This window comes from Conger conger, chromosome 12, assembly GCF_963514075.1.
Source record: "Conger conger chromosome 12, fConCon1.1, whole genome shotgun sequence".
Lineage (NCBI taxonomy): Eukaryota > Metazoa > Chordata > Actinopteri > Anguilliformes > Congridae > Conger > Conger conger.
In genome coordinates this window covers 13,039,030-13,057,771 of record NC_083771.1, presented here as the reverse complement: position 1 = coordinate 13,057,771, position 18,742 = coordinate 13,039,030, and the positions used below count along the sequence as shown (strand labels likewise).

The 18,742-nt window shown below is 43.2% G+C and overlaps 1 protein-coding gene across 2 annotated transcripts; it reads right to left on the bottom strand.

Annotated features, from left to right (window-relative positions):
- Positions 1–771: 771 nt before the first annotated feature.
- Positions 772–15,633, bottom strand: LOC133142414 (syntaxin-2-like). 2 transcript variants are annotated; one of them, XM_061263614.1, is made up of 11 exons: positions 15,266–15,633; positions 13,137–13,211; positions 12,927–13,026; positions 11,118–11,192; positions 9,898–9,971; positions 9,523–9,631; positions 7,008–7,081; positions 6,006–6,128; positions 4,084–4,194; positions 3,645–3,755; positions 772–3,318 (listed from the first exon to the last, which is right to left on the bottom strand). In XM_061263614.1, exons 1-10 carry the CDS (start codon positions 15,293–15,295, stop codon positions 3,666–3,668), a joined length of 861 nt encoding a protein of 286 aa, XP_061119598.1. In that variant the 5' UTR covers positions 15,296–15,633; the 3' UTR covers positions 772–3,318; positions 3,645–3,665. The 2 variants fall into 2 exon arrangements, with proteins under 2 accessions (XP_061119598.1, XP_061119597.1); XM_061263613.1 differs by lacking the exon at positions 772–3,318 and having other exon boundaries at positions 3,371–3,755.
- Positions 15,634–18,742: the final 3,109 nt, after the last annotated feature.

Here is an 18,742-nt window from a genome sequence, read left to right as displayed (position 1 = left end):
ACATTTACACAAAAAGATACACTCAGGGTCCACTTAATTTAGTATCAGAATTTTTACAGGTCTTCAGCTGCTGTAGCTCATCCACTTCAAGGTTCCACGTCCTTTGTACATTAAGAGATGCTCTCCTACATACCACTGTTGTAACCCGTGGTTGAATTACTGTAGCCTTCCTGTCAGCTTGAACCAGTCTCGCCCTTCTCCTCTGACCTCTCGCATTAACGAGGTGTTTTCACACAGAGAACTGCTGCTCACTGGACGTTTTTTAGAGGAGAGGTGCAAGATTTTGTGCCATGGAGGGCGGAGAGTATGCAGGTTTTCATTCCAACCAATCACGACACCAGCTGATTTCACCAATTAGTTCCCTCCTCTGTGGTTGAAAGTGCATTATTAGTACAATCAGCTGGTGGACTGATTGGAAAGAAAACCTGCATACTCTCGGCTCTCCATGGCTAATTATTGATAGTAATTATAATATAATAACTTTATTTGTATAGCGCGTTTCAGGCATACAGCACAAAGTGAAAAACAAATAGAAATGCCTCCAGAGACTGGAGTAAAATGTAAAAATCCCAGGAGGTCAGCAGTTCCTGAGATGCTCAAACCACCCCGTTTGGTCTAAACAACAGCTGAAACTCTTGAGCATGTTGCCACATGAATGGATGATTAGATATTTTCATTAACAAGATGGTGTACAGGTCCAGTTAATAATGTGATCACAGTAATTTGCAAAAGTCTTAGGCAAAAAAAAAAGAAGAAGAAACCCATAAAGCAGAGATGCTTTCAAAGATAATGGAATGAAAAGTTTCTAAATCCTACAGAAGCAGTAATCAGTTAAAAACTAATTACCATCCATATCTATATGCGTTGTGACCACTTTTTGCAGTTAAAATGGCATCAAATCTCCTGGGTACACTGTCCTGCAGGTTTTATGAGAAAATCGACTGTTGCTAACATATTGGAGAACTTCTCACAGCTCAGCAGACTTTGGCCATCTTGCTTGCTTCTGGCTGTCCAGATAATCCCAGACAACCTCAATCAAGCGTTTATGTGAAAATGATTTTATTTCATTCATAACAAATAATTCTCTGTAACATTTATTTATTACTTACTTATTTATTTATTTATTATACTTTAATGTTTGGAAATTAAAAATGGCTCTTTTCTACTGACACTAGTCTTACATTTAAAAAAATATAAGACTAAATGTATGTTATTTAAAAAAGTACTGTACACAGTACTGTTTATACAAACATCAACAATAGTATACAAGAATGACTTCTATGAAATTAAAACAATATTGCTTTTAAATCCATGAAATCAGAAAACAAAATATTCATCACCTAACATAGATTAATATTAAACTGAAGCAAACACATTCCTTCTGCACTGGTGACGTGAGATTTAAACACGAGTTTCTTTGCAGGACTATAACATTGTGCAAGAGGAACCAGCGGATTCATTTCCGGTGAAGGCGTTGTGCTTTGCTCTGTTTTAAGGGCACAAAGCTCTTTGTTTACCAGCCAATCGCACACTTTCTGAGATAATATCACAGCTGTCAACAAGACATGACCACCTGTCCAACTGGAACAGCCAACAACCCTGCTAAAAAAAATACAAAAAAATAGCACAAGCTAGGTTTTCGAAACAGCTGGTAGCTGGTTGATCAGTCAGACCAGCTCCATACTCAACATGGTTTGACCAGCTCAAGCTATGTTTTGATACAGCAGGTAGCTGATCATTTGATGCTGGTCATAGCTGGATTCTGCATCAGGGAACACCTCTCTTTTAACTAACAAGCTGCAAAATCTCATTGAATAGTATGAACATATGTCAAGTGGTATACAGTATAAAGATTTCCATCACAGGATGACGTGGAACAAGGGCAGGGGGGGGTGTGCTGATCGACTGATGTGAATACAATGTGGACGCAATCCTCCAGTCCTGTCTGCACACTACAAGCCCAGACGCTCACAGGTGCTCACAGACCAAATCCGGCACGCACCATTCATTTTCTATGGAGAGCCTTGCGGTGCGTGATGTTCGCAGTCTGCTAAGTGACTAGTATGTTGGACGGTTCTATATTTGCATACAGCAATCTGCCCATGTAAATCAATTGCATCCACCACAGCGAGCCTGGCTCTCAAAACTAGGATCAAACTTTCAAACTGGGTGTTGCAGATAAAATATCAATCAAGATTCAGCAACTCTTTTTCAGAAACTTTTTACCGGACTGTTTAGGAGGAATAAGAAAAAGTACCGCCCACTAAACGGACAACATGGGAATACGATGCCTCACCATGTGCCGGATTGGGTCAGTGAGCACCTTTAGTGGTAGCATCTGCCCTAACATGAGGCAGGTGTGCCGGCTCCAACCAGGCCTCGATCCCAGAGCTCGATTTTATAGTAGAGCTCAGCATCGCCCCCCCCAGTGGAGTGTTTGTGCAGCACGCCACAGGAATAAATAAAAATAATAATCCAAGTACAGTAGAAGCTCAGAGATCTAAAAAAACCACGAAACGTGAATGTTTGACGCTATTAAATAAAACATTTTTTAAAAAGGAAAGTACTGCTTTCGACAAAAAAATCAGACCAGCACAAAATTAGCTGTTGGCTGAAGCTAGAAGCAGGTGAATAGATTTAAATCCAGCAAAAATCACATCACGTTGAGAAAACTTGTTGCTTTGCCAACGTCTCTATACAGATTGGTTTCTGCTTTGTCTATTTTGCAAGTTTAGCCTATTGTTGGTTATTTGATATCGCTTCATATGACAGTTGCAGTTTGGCTAATTTCAGTGTTCCGAACGACATTCATTCCCTGACATTGATTCTCTGAGGTTCTACTGTAAATTTAAAATGGATTTACAGATTAATCAGCATTTACTGATTAATAACGATTCAAGTTTAATCAGGATACGCATGCCATATCACAAACGCAGCTGATTAGCTTAGATGCTGATCTGTGATGCTGCTAGAAGGCAGTGGCTTGCGTCGTAGTGCAAGATTAGGGGAGTGTGTGTACGCGTAAGATCGTGCTGATTTTCAAACGCCCTTTTCAAAAACCCTTCAATCTGAGAAGGGTCATAGGGCAGAGTTTTGCCTCCTCAGCCCCTACCCCACGAGATTCTGGAAGCTTCCGAAACGAAACGTTGACGGGCCAAATGTGGGATGGGAGCAGATGTTCGCAAGGGAGGTCCGACGGGGCACCACTCCACTCATGCCCGTCTTTTCTTTTCTCTGCTGCTTTGCTTTCCTTCTTGTTCTTTGTTTTTTGGCTGGACATACTTGCTCCTAAATTACTGTCGTACCAAATGGTGATGGCTAAAACAGTAAAAAAAAAAAACAGCCAACAACACAAATAAGCGAGAAGAGAGAAGTGATATGGTGGTATTTATCAGTGTTAAGTAATATGGTGGAAGTTATCAGTGTTAAGTAACACAATGGAATTTAGCAGTATTAAGTAACACAGTCATATTTAGCAGTGTTAACTAACATGGTGGTATTTAGCAGAGTTAAGGACTATGGTGGTATTTAGCAGAGTTAAGGACTATGGTGGTGTTTCTCAGAGTTAAGGACTATGGTGGTGTTTAGCAGTGTTAAGTACTATGGTGGTAGGTATCGGTGTTAAGTTACATGGTGGTAGTTACCTAGAAGGGAGTGTGATGGGACTATGGTTTCGGGATTCCCACAGACAGACCAATAATAAGAGCAAGTAGACCGAGCAGGACCACCACAACTATGGCAATTATTATGTATTTCTGCCAAAAACAGAGCAAAGGGGAGACAGAGATTACTGACAAGGCAAAACAGGGCACAGACGTCCGTTAAAAGCAGTAAAGCATCATCCGTCTACAACAGTAGCTACACAGAAATAAGCCAGTGACCGCACGGTCAGGAAGACATAACATCCTCCGGTTTCTGGTTGCACAACGTGTTTATTGAGTATTTCCTTTACAGGGGTCAGGAAGTGAGCGGACCATGAGGGTACGGGTGAATGCCGGCGCACGTGCGGCGTGATGCGATTGGTCGTCAGGAGCTGGGCTCGCTGCTCTTGAACAGACTGGGGAAACTGGGGAGGAGCCTTACCCGCCGGGCTTTGGTCTGGTACCGGACGGCTTTCTTGGTCTCCCGCTCTGCGCGAGCCACGTACTCGGCCGCGCCGCACACGTTCTTCTCGATGTTGTTGGTCATGTCGCCCTGGGAAGGAACGCGAAAGCCATCAACCAATCATTTCTATTTATTCTTCTAATTCCCCGTTTGCGATGCGCAATTTGTTGATGCCATTTCATTCCTTTTCAGGTGCTTAAAAGGTGTAATATGCAATTCTGTAAGCTACAAGTATTCTGTTTATTACATTTATGGAAAAATCTTTTGACACAGTGAGCTCCATAATTCATTTTTTGTTACTTTGGTTCTGTACTCCAGCACTGAGTTTGAAAGGATAAAATGACAATGGCGTGAAGTGCAGTCTGTCAGCTGTAATTTGAGGGTATTTTCATCCATATTGGATGAACCATTTAGAAATGACAGCACATTTTGTACATGGTCTAGGTACTAGTATTCAATAACGCTCAGAAATGAAAATCAATCAATCAAGAACATGGCAAAAACCCTGGGCATGCCAAAGTCAACAGTTTAGTTTATCATTAACAAGAAAAAAAACAACTGGTGAACTAAATTATATCAAGACCCGGTAGACCCGGAAGACCACTGTAATGGATGACCAGGTAATACTCTCAATGGTGAAGAAAACCCCCCTTGACAATGGCCCAACAGATCAACAACACTCTCCTGGTTGCAGGTGTAGATGTGTCTAAAGTCTACTATACATAGACGACTACACCAGCAGGACTACAGAGGGTACACTACAAGATGCAAACCACTGATAAGGACAGAAAGGCGAGATTTTGCTAAAAAGCACCTAAAAGGTGCATGAATGGGGTCAGAGGGTCACACAGTGGGGTAAGAGGGTCACACAGGGGGTTCAGAGGGTCATGCAGAGGTCAGATGGTCACACAGTGGGGTCAGAGGGTCACGGGGGGGTGAGAGGGTCATGGGGAGGTCAGAGGGTCACATAGTAGGGTCAGAGGGTCATACAGGGGGGTCAGAGGGTCATGGGGAGATCTGAGGGTCACACAGTGGGGTCAGATGGTCATGGGGAGGTCAGAGGGTCACACAGTGGGGTCAGAGGGTCATGGGGAGGTCAGAGGGTCATGGGGAGATAAGAGGGTCACACAGTGGGGTCAGAGGGTCATGGGGAGGTCAGAGGGTCACATAGTAGGGTCAGAGGGTTACACAGGGGGGTCAGAGGGTCATACAGGGGGGGCCGAGGGTCATACAGGGGGGGCCCCGAGGGTCATGGGGAGGTCAGAGGGTCACATAGTAGGGTCAGATGGTCACACAGGGGGGTCAGAGGGTCATGGGGAGATCTGAGGGTCACACAGTGGGGTCAGAGGGTCATGGGGAGGTCAGAGGATCACAGTGGGGTCAGAGAGTCATGGGGAGGTCAGATGGTCACAGTGGGGTCAGGGGGTCATGGGGAGGTCAGAGGGTCACACAGTGGGGTCAGAGGGTCGTGAGGAGATCAGAGGGTCACACAGTGGGGTCAGTGGGTCACGCGGCGGTCAGAGGGTCACACAGTGGGGTCAGAGGGTCACAGGGGGGTGACAGGGTCATGGGGAGGTCAGAGGGTCACATAGTAGGGTCAGAGGGTCATGGGGAGATCAGAGGTAGTCACACAGTGGGGTCAGAGAGTCATGGGGAGGTCAGAGGGTCACATAGTAGGGTCAGAGGGTCACACAGGGGGGTCAGAAGGTCATATAGTAGGGTCAGAGGGTCACACAGTGGGGTCAGAGGGTCATGGGGAGGTCAAAGGGTCACACAGTGGGGTCAGAGGGTCACACAGGGGGTTCAGAGGGTCACACAGGGGGGTGAGAGGGTCTCACAGTGGGGTCAGAGGGTCATTGGGAAGTCAGAGGGTCATGGGGAGGTCAGGGTCAAGGCCGTACCTGGGTCTCCACCAGCAGGGCGATGTCCAGGAACATGCTGTGCAGCTCCCGGATGCTGGACTCCAGCTGAACGATGTCCCTGTGGCGAGACTCGATCTCTCGCAGAGCCTCCAGGGTCATGCCCTGCCCCGGCACAGAGAAGAGACACTCAGCCCACGCCCGTCACAAGGTCCCAATGCTCACGCCATTACGACACGCTTTAATGTATGTACGCCTTTTTAGGATTTTGGTATCGTTACTGTAATGGTGATGAAGCCTAATATATTCTTTGTCGCACACCCTTGTGTCCAGGATGACAAAAATGAAAACTGTAAAAAAGTGTTGTGAGGCACTCCATACTTGACTCCATACTTGTCGGGCAACGTTTAACAGACAGCCGGAACACCAAAAGCCATTCTCAGGGACACATTTTTAAAAAACTGTCAGGAGTTTGGCTGTCGAGGAGTTTGATGTCTCGTTACCAGAGAGTCAATACAACCCTCGTTGCAGTATAAATGCAAAGCGTTGGGCGACTCTTTCATTATTGTTTGTGTAACAAAGTATCAATTTCGTGCAACAAAGTATCAGTTAAGCTTAAGACTGTATAGTGCTATATTTCAGTTGCTTTTTTTCTTAATCAAGGAAATATTATTGATTTAATGTTGGGCAAATATATGACTGCATTGCATTTTTGTTTAGTTTTTTTTTTTTTTGTAACTTAAGATTTTTGACACATGAAGAGAATGATTTCAGAGGAAATGCATTCTAAAACCTTCCACCAGAGGGCACTGAAGAGAGCAACCGAGCAACACCCAAGCAACACCAATGCAACTCCTTAGCAACCACCTAGCAACCACCCAGCAACAGGCTTAGTGTTGAAAGTAGTTCTGACACTGACAGAGAGAAAAGAGAACTGGCTTTAAGGTTCCTGATTAGCTTTGAGCGTGGTTCCTGATTGGCTTTGAGCATGGTTCCTGATTGGCTTTGAGCGTGGTTCCTGATTGATTCTGCCGATTCACTTACGCCGGACACAAAAATGGCGAGATTCCCGCTCTCCAGCATCTCCTCCAGCTGCTCGTTCGTGGTCACTCTTTCCGCTAAAAACACAAATACAAAAATCCATTATTTTAAGGACAATGGTGAAATGCAGCACTGTACGAAGACCGTTTGAATACGCATGTGCACATGTGAGCATGCGTGTGTCTGTGTGTGTGTGTGTGTGTGTGTATGTGCATGTGTGAGACTATGTGTGGATGTATGTGTGTGACTGTGTGTGAGTTACTATAAGTGGGCTTGTATGGGTGGGGATGGGGGACAGAGGGGGAGAGGGGGAGAGAGTGAGAGAGTGAGAGAGAGAGAGAGGGAGAGAGAGGGAGAGAGAGGGAGAGAGAGGGAGAGGGAGAGAACATGTCACAGAAAGACAGGGCAAGGTGAAGGTACACCTCCTCCTCCACTTAGAAAAAAAAAGATACTTCAAGACAATTCTCTCAATGTTGTTTTCATAACCGCACACACACACACACACACACACACACACACACACACACAATTCACCCTCTAACCAAGAACAGGATTAATTAGGAGCGAGCAGCCAAACACACTGAAGCACAATCAATGGTAAGTGGGAATTCTGCGCAAGACCGCGTCACATGACCACGGCATTTAACCATCCGAGGATTATCCTGGGAATTTCCTAACGGGAACACGGTGTGCACAGGCACCTGTGTGCAGCCTGCCGGAAATCCCCGGCACGGATTCACGGGACACGGAGATTGAAAACATAAACAGCTCCAGATAACTGAACGGCCTTACGTGTCAAACCCCTTCCTTCTGGTTTCTGAATAATAACGCTGACAGGGCTTGTGACACATTAGTCATACTCATGCTGTGGAACGACAGCAGGCCAGAGCAGCCACCATCACAGTTTCCAAGGCCGCTGACACAGACACCGGCGCTACAGCCAGACCGGAGGGGCCACGCCTCCATGGTCATGTGACCAGGTACCCACGGCACCCTCTGCTCACGCTACCCGTTTCCACGGCTATATGCGTCGCCTGACACAGGTGGGAATACTTCCTGCTCGGATCTTCTGGAGGACAAAGGCGAAGGAGTTAATTAATGACGGCGACGCAGGCAGGTAAACACACCTGAGGCCATAAAGCCCAAGGACACAGCCGCCCTTCTGAACTCCATGTACGGCTCTGATATTACACTGAGAGCCGTTACGTTTCAGACAGGGCCGGTGTGTAATCCACAGAATGCAGGTTAAATAGTTTCATTTTTATGACTGTGTCAAGGCCACAAAACATCTTGGTCATGAGTGTTTTTGTAAAACAGCACTCAGTGTGACAGCTTTGCAGCAGTTTGAGGGCTAATTTCCACAAATACATATTATCTGGACTGGAGTTATACAGGGCTTAAAGCAAGAGAAAATTCTGTGCCTGAAATGTATTGTTCAGAATAATCTAAAATTGTTCTGTTGAGCTGGTGGCTGACCAGGGGGTTGGGGGTGCTGGGGTCTGCTTATTCGTTGAATTTAAATACTCTAAATAGCTGCTAGTCTACTTGTCGATAAATGACGACAAACAGATGGTTTCGCAATACCATGACAAAACAATTAGGTTAATAATTACCTAAATATTAGACACGTTATGCTGCTATTTTATGGAGTTACGATGAATCACTTTCCAATTTGATAATGATTCAATGACAAACTGCACAATGTCAATTTACACCGGCAAATACTGCTGTTTGAAATCGGATTTCTAATTTCATATTTTTCTTTTTAAGTGATTTTCAAGCCGAGACCGTTTTTTGTTAAGGCGAGACCGTTTTTTGTTAAGGCGGCCTGCCTTAACTATAAACTACTGCAGGAAACACTGAATATGCTAGATGTGTTATAACTTTACCAAGATCATCATCATAATAGCTAACTAGGACATTAAGAATTCTATCCATGTTCAGGCTTGTAGACTCATCAGCCTTTCGGGATGCTGATGGCAAGAACGTAATTCTTTCAAATTTAAGTTTCCAGAAATATTGGTTTCTACTGGCTGACAGTATCATATCAACATGTCAACATATCAACAGGATGTTTTAGTTTGGCTAGGTAAGCAGTGTTTGGCTAGTTAAGGGGTTTGTTCATACATTTGAGTGTTGCCGTTAAAAAATAAAAATAAAAATAAAAAATCGAATAGGCCCTGGTCCTTATCTTTGTTGTGCAGGTAGCAGTTGAAATTGTTCTTTCGGCGCACTTATCCCTGGTTATAGGTATGTACTTTGTTGTTCATCACTCTGGGTAAGAGCATATGCCAAATGGCATTAATGTAACATGTAAGATACAGTTTGAAATATATCTTATAGTTACAACTCTTCACAACAACTGCTACAGTGCCAAGTGATTAACGCACAAGACGGATGGCCGCTCGATTATCACTGGCCCAAAATATCCCAAATTTGATAATAAATTCAGACAAAAATATGGGGCAAAAAGTGGTCATTTGTGTAATTACAGAGCCCCAACCCCTGTCCCACGTACTTATCTCCAACTGCCTCTGAATTTGGGCCTTGCTCTTCTCCTTAAAGGACACCTGCGCCTCATTGTAGAGGGTCATGACCTCCCCAAAACTGCGGGATAGCGCCGATAGCTGCAGGAATAAAAAATAAAGTGGAAAACTCAAACGTGAACTGGCAACAAGTACAAAGTACTTCAGCACACGGGGTATGAGAATTGTGTTCAAAATTATTCATGTTGTTATTGTTAAAGTGACAATTATTGTTAAAGGATCATTCCTGGCAAGGCCACGGCTAATTCATTCTCAAACCCGCGTGTGGGACTTTTGCCAACATTGCACGCGGGCATTTCTCTGCTTGTGTGGCAAACCGGTTCATGAAATGCAGCCTGGATTCCGACCTGGGATTTCTGGATTCGGATATTCACCGATGCCCCGATCTCGTTCTCGTCCTGGGACAGGCCCTGTTGCATGCCTGGGAAGGGGACAGAAGCGCACTCATCTGTAAAGTTAATTTCACCCCCATCTACTGCAGTCCTCGTTTACAATCAGCCTGCCTTCCCAGCACGACTGAGGCCCATTCAAAACTGACATCACAGCTATGCTGCGAAAAATGGCTGTCTTAACAAACGTCTTCTGATAAGATCTTACAATCTTTTTTTTCCACTCTCTCTCAAGAAGTAAAGGCAGTTGGCTCCAAAATTATTGGGAATTTTTTAAAAGCATGAATATAATAAACAATATAGAAAATGATCTATATTTTATGTTCAAACATATGGGAAAACAATATATATTTTTTGAAATACATTTACACTTATGTTTCAATGTTTTTTTATTTAGTATATTTTCTTAAAACCACTGGTGCCAAAATTATTGCCCTCACAATTATTGTAGATAAAATCAACCCAACTGAAACTGGCAATAGAATTTTACTTCGATTTAGAGTCGAAAGGAACTATATTGCGTCATTCCATTACTTCTTGTTTCACTAGAGTATTAAAAATGAGGTAACAAGCATGCAAAATCCTTTGTCAACCATCAGCATGGGAAAAGCCAAAGAACTATCCGCAGATGGTAATTGGACATCACAAAAAATAAAAAATACATAAACGGTTAAACATACCACTTAGTGCTGTAGGAAGGGCAATAAAAAAAGGTGTAAAACATATGGAATGTTTGCAAACTTGCCAGGAAGAGGATACAAGTGCATATTATCCCCACGGACAATAAGGAAGATGGTGAGGGAGGCTGTAAGTACAAATATGTGCCTCCTCACTCACTGCACTTTCTGTTCGTATAAGAACACCGTTCCAAATATAAGAAAAACTTGAAAACAAGGATTTGGAAAAGTCAAACAACTTAATTCAATAAATCCACAAATGACAGTCTGGGTCCCTAAAATCATGCCCTGAGGAATGCCACAATTCAATTAATTTTAACTTCATTTCAGTGAAAAGATTGCACATCAAAACAATGTCATTTAAATGTCAAATCTGGAACCCAACCCAGATTTTCATTTTTTCCTGTAGCTTATCCGCTCTGACAGTTTTCAGGTCAAACTCCTTGAAGCAAAACCAAACACACAGATGACCATGGGAGTGTACCCCCTGTCCCAGCTCACCCTTTAATCGGTCCTGTACAGCGTTGGCATTCCTCTTGATCTCATCGTTGAGCTGTGCCAGTTTCTCCTTCGTTCCTGGGGAAGACGACAGACAGAACAGCCCCCCCGCCCCTCTATCAGCAGAGCACAGGGCGGGCAGATTCATATAATACATACGGTACCACACTGGTAATCAGTGTTCCACACTTGATGGAGCACATTGTGATGTAGTTGTACATCAGCCGACAGAATACGGTCTATGGTGGGAGTGAGAATTCAGTGGGCTAGCTTTCATTAATTTGCATTTCCAGAGGAGATGGAAGTGAAGCCTATTGCTGCAGTGAGCCTCCTCTGGAGTTGCTTGATCTATCAACCAAAAATGTACAAAGACAAGTCCTGGCCTGTCTTAGCCTGGCTGGCACATTTCATTGTGTGCTTGGGTCATTTGTAGTCACCATTTCATTTTGGTCATTTTCAAGTTTGTGTTAGGACAAGCGGTGATACTTGAAGAGGTTAAAGGTAACAGTCAGCACTTTAACCTCATATTAATTGCTTCATTTCTAATTCAATGCGCTGGAGTACAGGGTCAAAAGAACAGAAATTGTACCACTGTCCAAATACTAACAGACCTCACTGTATAATGCAGGCCAAACACCACAAAAGAAGCTGGTCCGATTGATCCTGGCCAATTAGCAACCAGATGTGCGTGTCATCAGAGTGGCAGACTACACACTGCACTAGAAACACGCCCATATACAGTTAAACTTAGTTTTCCTTTTGAGTTAAAGCACCAGTGGCAGGGAGCAGACAAGTTCACTAATGAGACAAGATCACATGGCGAGAAACAGGAATTAAATAAAAAACGCAACAAGAATTCTGATTTCAAGATCCCCCATCCTCTATTTAACTGAGGGATCTTCCACTTCCTGTGAGCATCTCAACAGCCAAGCTGTGGACAAGCCTCCGGCATACGCCCCACCAATCCCCAACCCCCCTGTCTTTTCCTCCACTGGAGGAAACCGGGGTCCGGTTTCATTGCGTGCTTTGTCATTTCTCAGCTCAATCGCATTCCGACCCCAGGTGTTACCACGGGAAATAAGTGCCGGTCTTCACTCCATTTAACAAAGAAACGGCGGTCAGTACATTTTCAAATGTTTGTGACTTTTGAAACGACTGCTCGCTAAAACTGCGCTTATCGGTTCAGTTAATTAAAGTCTTGTAACTCTCAAAGTTGATGTGATCCACACAAGTCTCAAGTGCTGGCAAATCAACCACACCAGCCACCTGGATAGCTCTGGCCTACTTATCACCAGGACAACAGAGGTTGTAAGTGTAAGGAATGACTTGTTACCACTGATCGGCATAGTGCTCACTTATAGCATAGCGACAGGGAGTGGGTTATTAAGAACTATTATGTATCACTAGCCAGGCCTCTGGAAACTGGAACAGACCCCCACTGGTTCTACCATTAGTTGCTTTATGGAGGCAAGACAATGGCTTCCTTATACCAAACCACATTCTTTTCAATATAAATTTTTTCCTGCCTCAGAAAACAGTGTCTGAAAACGTGTATTTATAGTTCTCAGAATGGGATTCGGATCAACTTGGCCCAACCCGCATCTCTAACAAAGGTCTTTCCTGTAAATATACACTGTATTCACCAAGTCTGTGTGTGTACTCACTCTCCTCAGGGTCAGGTGTTGATAGAACGCAACCATGTTTGTGTGTGCGCATGTGTGTGTATGTGCGTGTGTGTGTGTGTGTGCGTGCGTGTGCCTGCGTGCGTGTGTGTGTGTGTGTGTGTGTGAGAGTGTGTGTAGTAGTACTCACTCTCATCAGGGTCAGGTGCTGACAAAATGCAGCTGTGTTTGTTTTTTACCTCCTCTACCTGAGAGGAGATCCGACCAATCAGCCCTCGGGTCTCCTCCACCTGCAAAGAAAATGAGGAAACAATACAGTAAACAAGAAAATGGCAGGAGACAAACACACAAGTGCGTACATATACAAATAAATACCAGCATGTGTGCACACATTCCGCACCTTTCTGAAAAATCCTTCCAAGAAGAAGTCGTGCTCCAGTACAGAAGTGGCTTCACTGCCTTCATTTCTGCTGATCTGGGAGAGGAAGGAAGAAGCAGAATCATTACGCCCAGCGAGCCTCACTCTCCACGCTCAGGGCAAAACACTATTTTGTTGTGATAGTCATACAGGGCACAGATCCTCATCTGCAAAAGTAGAACAGGTTTTTATCTCTGTTAATGAGTCACTGTAATTACTCTGACATTGAAGTGTTCTCTACATGCGCAGAAATTGAACATAAAAGTGGTACGCTTAAAGAGGCGAAACACAAGACCCTTTAGTAACTAGGCACCAGAACAAGAATGCAAATGACCAAAGGACTGCAACTCCAGACCTGCGTATACCTCCACCATTCCCCTACTGAACAGCAACTGACACAAACTAGAAAAGGACAGAGTGTAGACACAGGGACTATTATACAGAAGAGTTGACTGGCTAAAGTTAACCATTTCAGTCCCAATATGAAGTGGCTTTGGTTGGGAAAGTTTAGAGTGGGGTTTTAATTGGGGCTCAAAACAATAGTATAGCAGTCATTTTGATTGGTTGAAAAGGTATAATGTGGCACTCTTGGGATGTTGTGGTAGTTAGGCTACACTTGGCACTCTTTTTATTTTACTGAAAGGGTGCAACAGGATTTGCAGAGCTGTATGTTTTACAGTAAAGACGCAAGGAAAAAAGTGAAATCTGCAGGAAATATATCTCAACGTGCAAAGTGGAAAGTAACTATATCTGAAACAATTTGGTTAGAGCTAGCGAGCATATCTGTAGGCACAACTGTAGGCACAACCCATTTAACTGTTGATTTGTTAAGATTGTGTGGTCTGACCCTGGATGGATCTCCTCACCAGCACTACAAGTTGGTGCCTGTTTCGACACGCCTTGTCCCTAATACAATCATACATTAGTAAAAGCAGCAACTTGGTTTGGGCAACCGGGTAGCGGAAGATATCAGAGGTAGACTATGAATTAAGGCGAAACGAGGAAATCGTTGGAATTTAAGTATTGGTTGTTTCAAACTGATATTCTCTGTATTCCCAGTCGCTTGGAAGGTCAGGGAAGATACGGCTCCTTATGAAAAAGCATGAGTGACTACAATGAACCATGTGACTATCATTTGAAAAGTTGTAACGAAACACTTCTGCAGCTAATGACTTTGTCAAATAATAATTACGGCAAATCACAAAGCGGTCATATCATACCAAGAGGGTAACAGAAGTGAACAAAACATTTCCTTTGGTAATGGGTAGACAAGATAAAATTAGCTATGGCGCCAGCAGCAGTAACATGTATTCCATAGATCTATGCAACCTGCATGGGATTAAATGATCTAGCTAGCTACATGTCTACTTGTCACTTATTAAACGGTAATCCATAACCTATAGTTTTGCAGCGAACATGCATTTAATTAACCTGTATTATCTACTGACTATCCCTAGTGCATAATAAAAAGTAGCCTCACTATGATGTTCGGGGAAATAGAGTCGGTTCTTTATCTGCTAGCTTATCCGCTGCTTATTCAAAATCTAAACTCAATCGATGTTCAACGGCGTTAACCTATAAGAAAGAATGCAACACAAATCTAACAGTCAGCTATATTCCAGCTACAATGAACTAATTACGTTACCAGGGTATCGCACCAACAGGTGACTACACTCTACTACAGTATCCATAACAAAAGTTTTCATTTGAGATAATAATGTCGCTAGCTCATGGCACCATAGTAAAACGAAGGCGCTGAAAGCGACCTGTGACCTAAACATTGTATTGAGACGAGTGTAAACTGAATTGACAAGCACACTTGTTAGGCTAACAGCAATCTAGAAAAAAGAAGAATTATTACCTAGCTAGCTAGTTAACAGAACAATGATTGCTAGCTCGTTAGCTAGTGCAGCCTACAACAAATAACAGGCTACCAAAGAAACGAATTCATAAAGAGAATGTAACCTCGCCTCGGCTAGCACAAAGATAATAGTCTAGTCTTTATGATGAAAGTATTCTAAAGGTGGTCATTGTGGCTTTAACAACATAATGTAAGCCGCTGTAGCTGTAGTTACACATTTAAAAGCGGAAGAAAAGTGTAGGGTACTCACCGCTGTCAGATCAGCCAAACGGTCCCTCATCACACCTAGCTAACTGAGCTAGCTTTCAAAATTTATCAAAAACAAAAGCATTTGAATGAGTGTCCAACAACCCAGCGATTGTCTACAGCATCTAGCCTACATGAGGCAGAGAATAACCGTGATGTTCTGCGACAGTAGTCAGCCTTTGGCCCAGTTTGTGGTCAGGAGACAGAACGACTTTGCCCTGTCTTTTCACAAGGCTATGGTAACTTATTCATTTCAATGCTGGTGAAGCAAAATTAGGGAGCTAAATCAACCAGCCTTCCAGATCTAAAGGGCGCATCGACCAGAGCAGCAGCACTACTACGGGGACGCCTCCTCGGGGTCAGGACGGTGTACTGCAGTCTTCTGACCCGGTTACACGAGTCGGCTGTACTGTACACTCACCGAGCACTTTATTAGGAACATTTGTACTTTATTGCAACTACTTATTCATGCGATTATCTAATCAGCCAATTGTGTGGCAGCAGTGGAATGCATACAATCATGTAGATACGGGTCAGGAGCTTCAGGTAATTTTCACATCAACCGTCAGAATGGGGAAAAATGAGATCTAAGTGACTTTTACAGTGGAATGATTGTTGGTGGCCGACAGGGTGGTTTGAGTATCTCAGAAATTGCTGATCTCCTGGGATTTTCACACACATTAGTCTCTACAGTTTGCAGAATGGTGCAAAAAAATAATAAAAATCCAGTGAGCAGCAGTTCTGCAAACAGAAATGCCTTGTTAATGAGAGACACAAGAGGAGAATGGTGAGACTGGCCAAAGCTGACAGGAAGGTGACAGTGGTATGCAGAAAAGCATCTCTGAACACACAACGCATCATAACTATAAGTGGATAGGCTACAGCAGTAGAAGTCTAAAAAATAATCTAATAAATACCTAATAATATGCTTGGTGAGTGTATTTCCAGTTTAAATCTGCAGCTGAGAGCAGCGTTTCCCAAAATGTTTCATTCCGCGTCACACTTTCCAAGTTTACAGAACCTCAAGACACAGGCACACCACTCTAAAGCCAGTGACATATATTGATATATCACATGAGAATTAGGCATGGATATTCTTTTGGAGGTTCAATTCAGAAAAGTCAGTGTCAGTGTTTTCCACAGGATTTTAGTGAAGATTTTTTTTTGGTGAAGAGATATTGAACCAGGCTTTGCCAACTAGATGCTACAAATAATATAGCCTACAGATAGAATATGTAGCTAACATTAGTTGTTTTAACCATTTTAAGTACTTTGTTCATATCAGCAATTTGGGAATAGATATAGACTTAGGAAATAGGCAATGTCAAACTTGATCAGCCACTATAATAATTTGTAGCACAGTATAACAGTAGGCTTCACATTCAGGATACAGACAACTAATGATTAGCCATTGAAATCACATGCCCATCCCTGTTTTACAGTCTTAATGTAGAAGGACAAGTTTGCTTTGCCTTGTTCAGGATGTCTGGTGGAGCAGGAACAGATGTATGTCCTGTCGGGGAAGCGAGGATTAAAGGTACAATAGGTAAGATTTTTGTGTTAAAACATTGTTACAAGACCATTGTAAACTCCTTCCTATCATTGATAAAAAGGCTCACTGACATGTTGACTCACCCTTTGCCTGTGTTTGTAGTCCTTAAATTCAGGTTTCAAAATATGGAGTTGACAAGCCGGCACTCTGTACCAAAACATAGCTGTACAATAATTCAAGCTTGTTGGTTCAAAATTGGTTCTAATTGCCACAGCCAATGCCGTTTTCAGCATTCAGCACATTCACAGAGAAGGGGTGGGATAAACAGTGTTGTGGTTTGAGAGTTTTTTGCTGCGCTTCTTTGTCTTTACCGTTAGAAGTCCGAAATTACATATTGTACCTTTAAGTAAAATATGTTTATTCTATGAATCCAGCGGTGTCAACAATCAATGCAAGAATCAATTGTTGAGATGTGCAGCACTCTGAATACTGAACAGAAATGGTATTGTTTGCGAGAACCCCTCACTTAACCTGAATAGAAAATATATGTTACTTGATTTAGGCAAATAATTATTTTTGGAAATGACAATTATCAATGAAATCACTGAATTCGGTCAGTCTACAGTAAGCTGGTGGAATCAACCAACAAGTCAAAACACACTCGATAGGCCATAGGTCTATAGATCTTGAAAATAAGTAGTCAGTTAGAAAAATTATTTAAAAAATATTACATTCTTTATAGAACGTGGGCTTACTACTTCTAATTTACAAGACAGAAGACATTAGATAAGACATTAAATCGAGGTTCTCAGAAAGGAGAGAAAATGATACGCCAGACTTTGCCAGAGTATTACCCTCATCTGCTTTCAGTGCCACAGGAACAAAGCAAACAAGGTAGAAACCCTGATGTTGTAAATGGTCTTTTATTGGACATCGCAATTCTTTATATTTAAAACATGTAATTCATTAAAAAGCTAACAGCAAAGCAAAGTCAAATTCAACTTGGGGCAAATTATGTAAACAAAGTATATAAGCGATTAAAACCTTTAACCAAATCCTATCAAATTGAGTACATAAGGCCCTTAAACACAGTAATTCAATAATAAAGCAATTAAGTAAGTGGTTAAGCATTAATGAACGCCTCCTATGGGGCTGGACTATATAATGAGTTCTTTCCAATGGTCCACCCCCATTTCTCTCTCGCCAGTGTCCTGTTTTTATTAAAGTCCACTGCAGCGCTGTCTTGGAGTAGACTTTGGATTGTCCTCTTCTGAGTGATCAGGTCCACAGATGTCTGTTGGTAGACCTTGATATTTCTTGTGTCCCACTGGACCTGTATCACGGTGTTAACGATCCTCCACTGATGCTAGAGCTCGGCTGTGTTAGTTTCTTCGGATGGCCCGCTGAGGACGCTCTCAGCAGTCAGGGAGGATCTCGGCAGCAACCTGTTCTGGAAGACAGAAACAACAAGGCCCCAGACCCACCTGGCCACAGAGCACTCCCAGAACAGATGCTTTAAATCTTCTCTGTCAGTGCATCCGTGGGGGCAGTGCGCAGTCAGGTGTCGCCTATACATAAATGACCTGGTGGGGAGACACCTGTGAGCGGACATCCATGCTAAGTCGTTTTGTTTATTGTGTTGAGTGACAAACGTTTGACCAGATTTTTTTTACGGGTCCAAGGCTGGGTTTCCCTGCGGGAGTGTTACCGTTTGGCCAGATCTTAAATAGGCCATGAATACTTTGTAGCTCCACATGGGTAGTCCAGCCCTGGACAATCCGGTCCAGAAGGCAAAGTCCTTCACAGCGCTCTGTTTGCATATGGGGGGTCCCAGCTATACAGGTGTAGGAACTACAACTTCCACACTCCCACAGGACAATTTCGCGACGTCCACCCCGCATGACGTCTAGCTTGGTTCAGCCAATCCCGTAATGGCGGGAGCAATAAACTTTCCCGTATGAGAGCAAGACATGTTCTCGAGATCCTTTC

What these genes read in the sequence shown, in the direction of transcription:
- LOC133142414 (XM_061263614.1), bottom strand. Translation starts at nt 15,295, where the DNA reads ATGAGGGACCGTTTGGCTGATCTGACAGCG. An exon ending in GTTTGGCTGATCTGACAGCG is followed by an intron (nt 13,212 to 15,265) that starts GTGAGTACCCTA and finishes TTCCTCTCCCAG; the next exon opens with ATCAGCAGAAATGAAGGCAG. An exon ending in ACCAGACCAAAGCCCGGCGG is followed by an intron (nt 3,756 to 4,083) that starts GTAAGGCTCCTC and finishes TGTTTTTGGCAG; the next exon opens with AAATACATAATAATTGCCAT.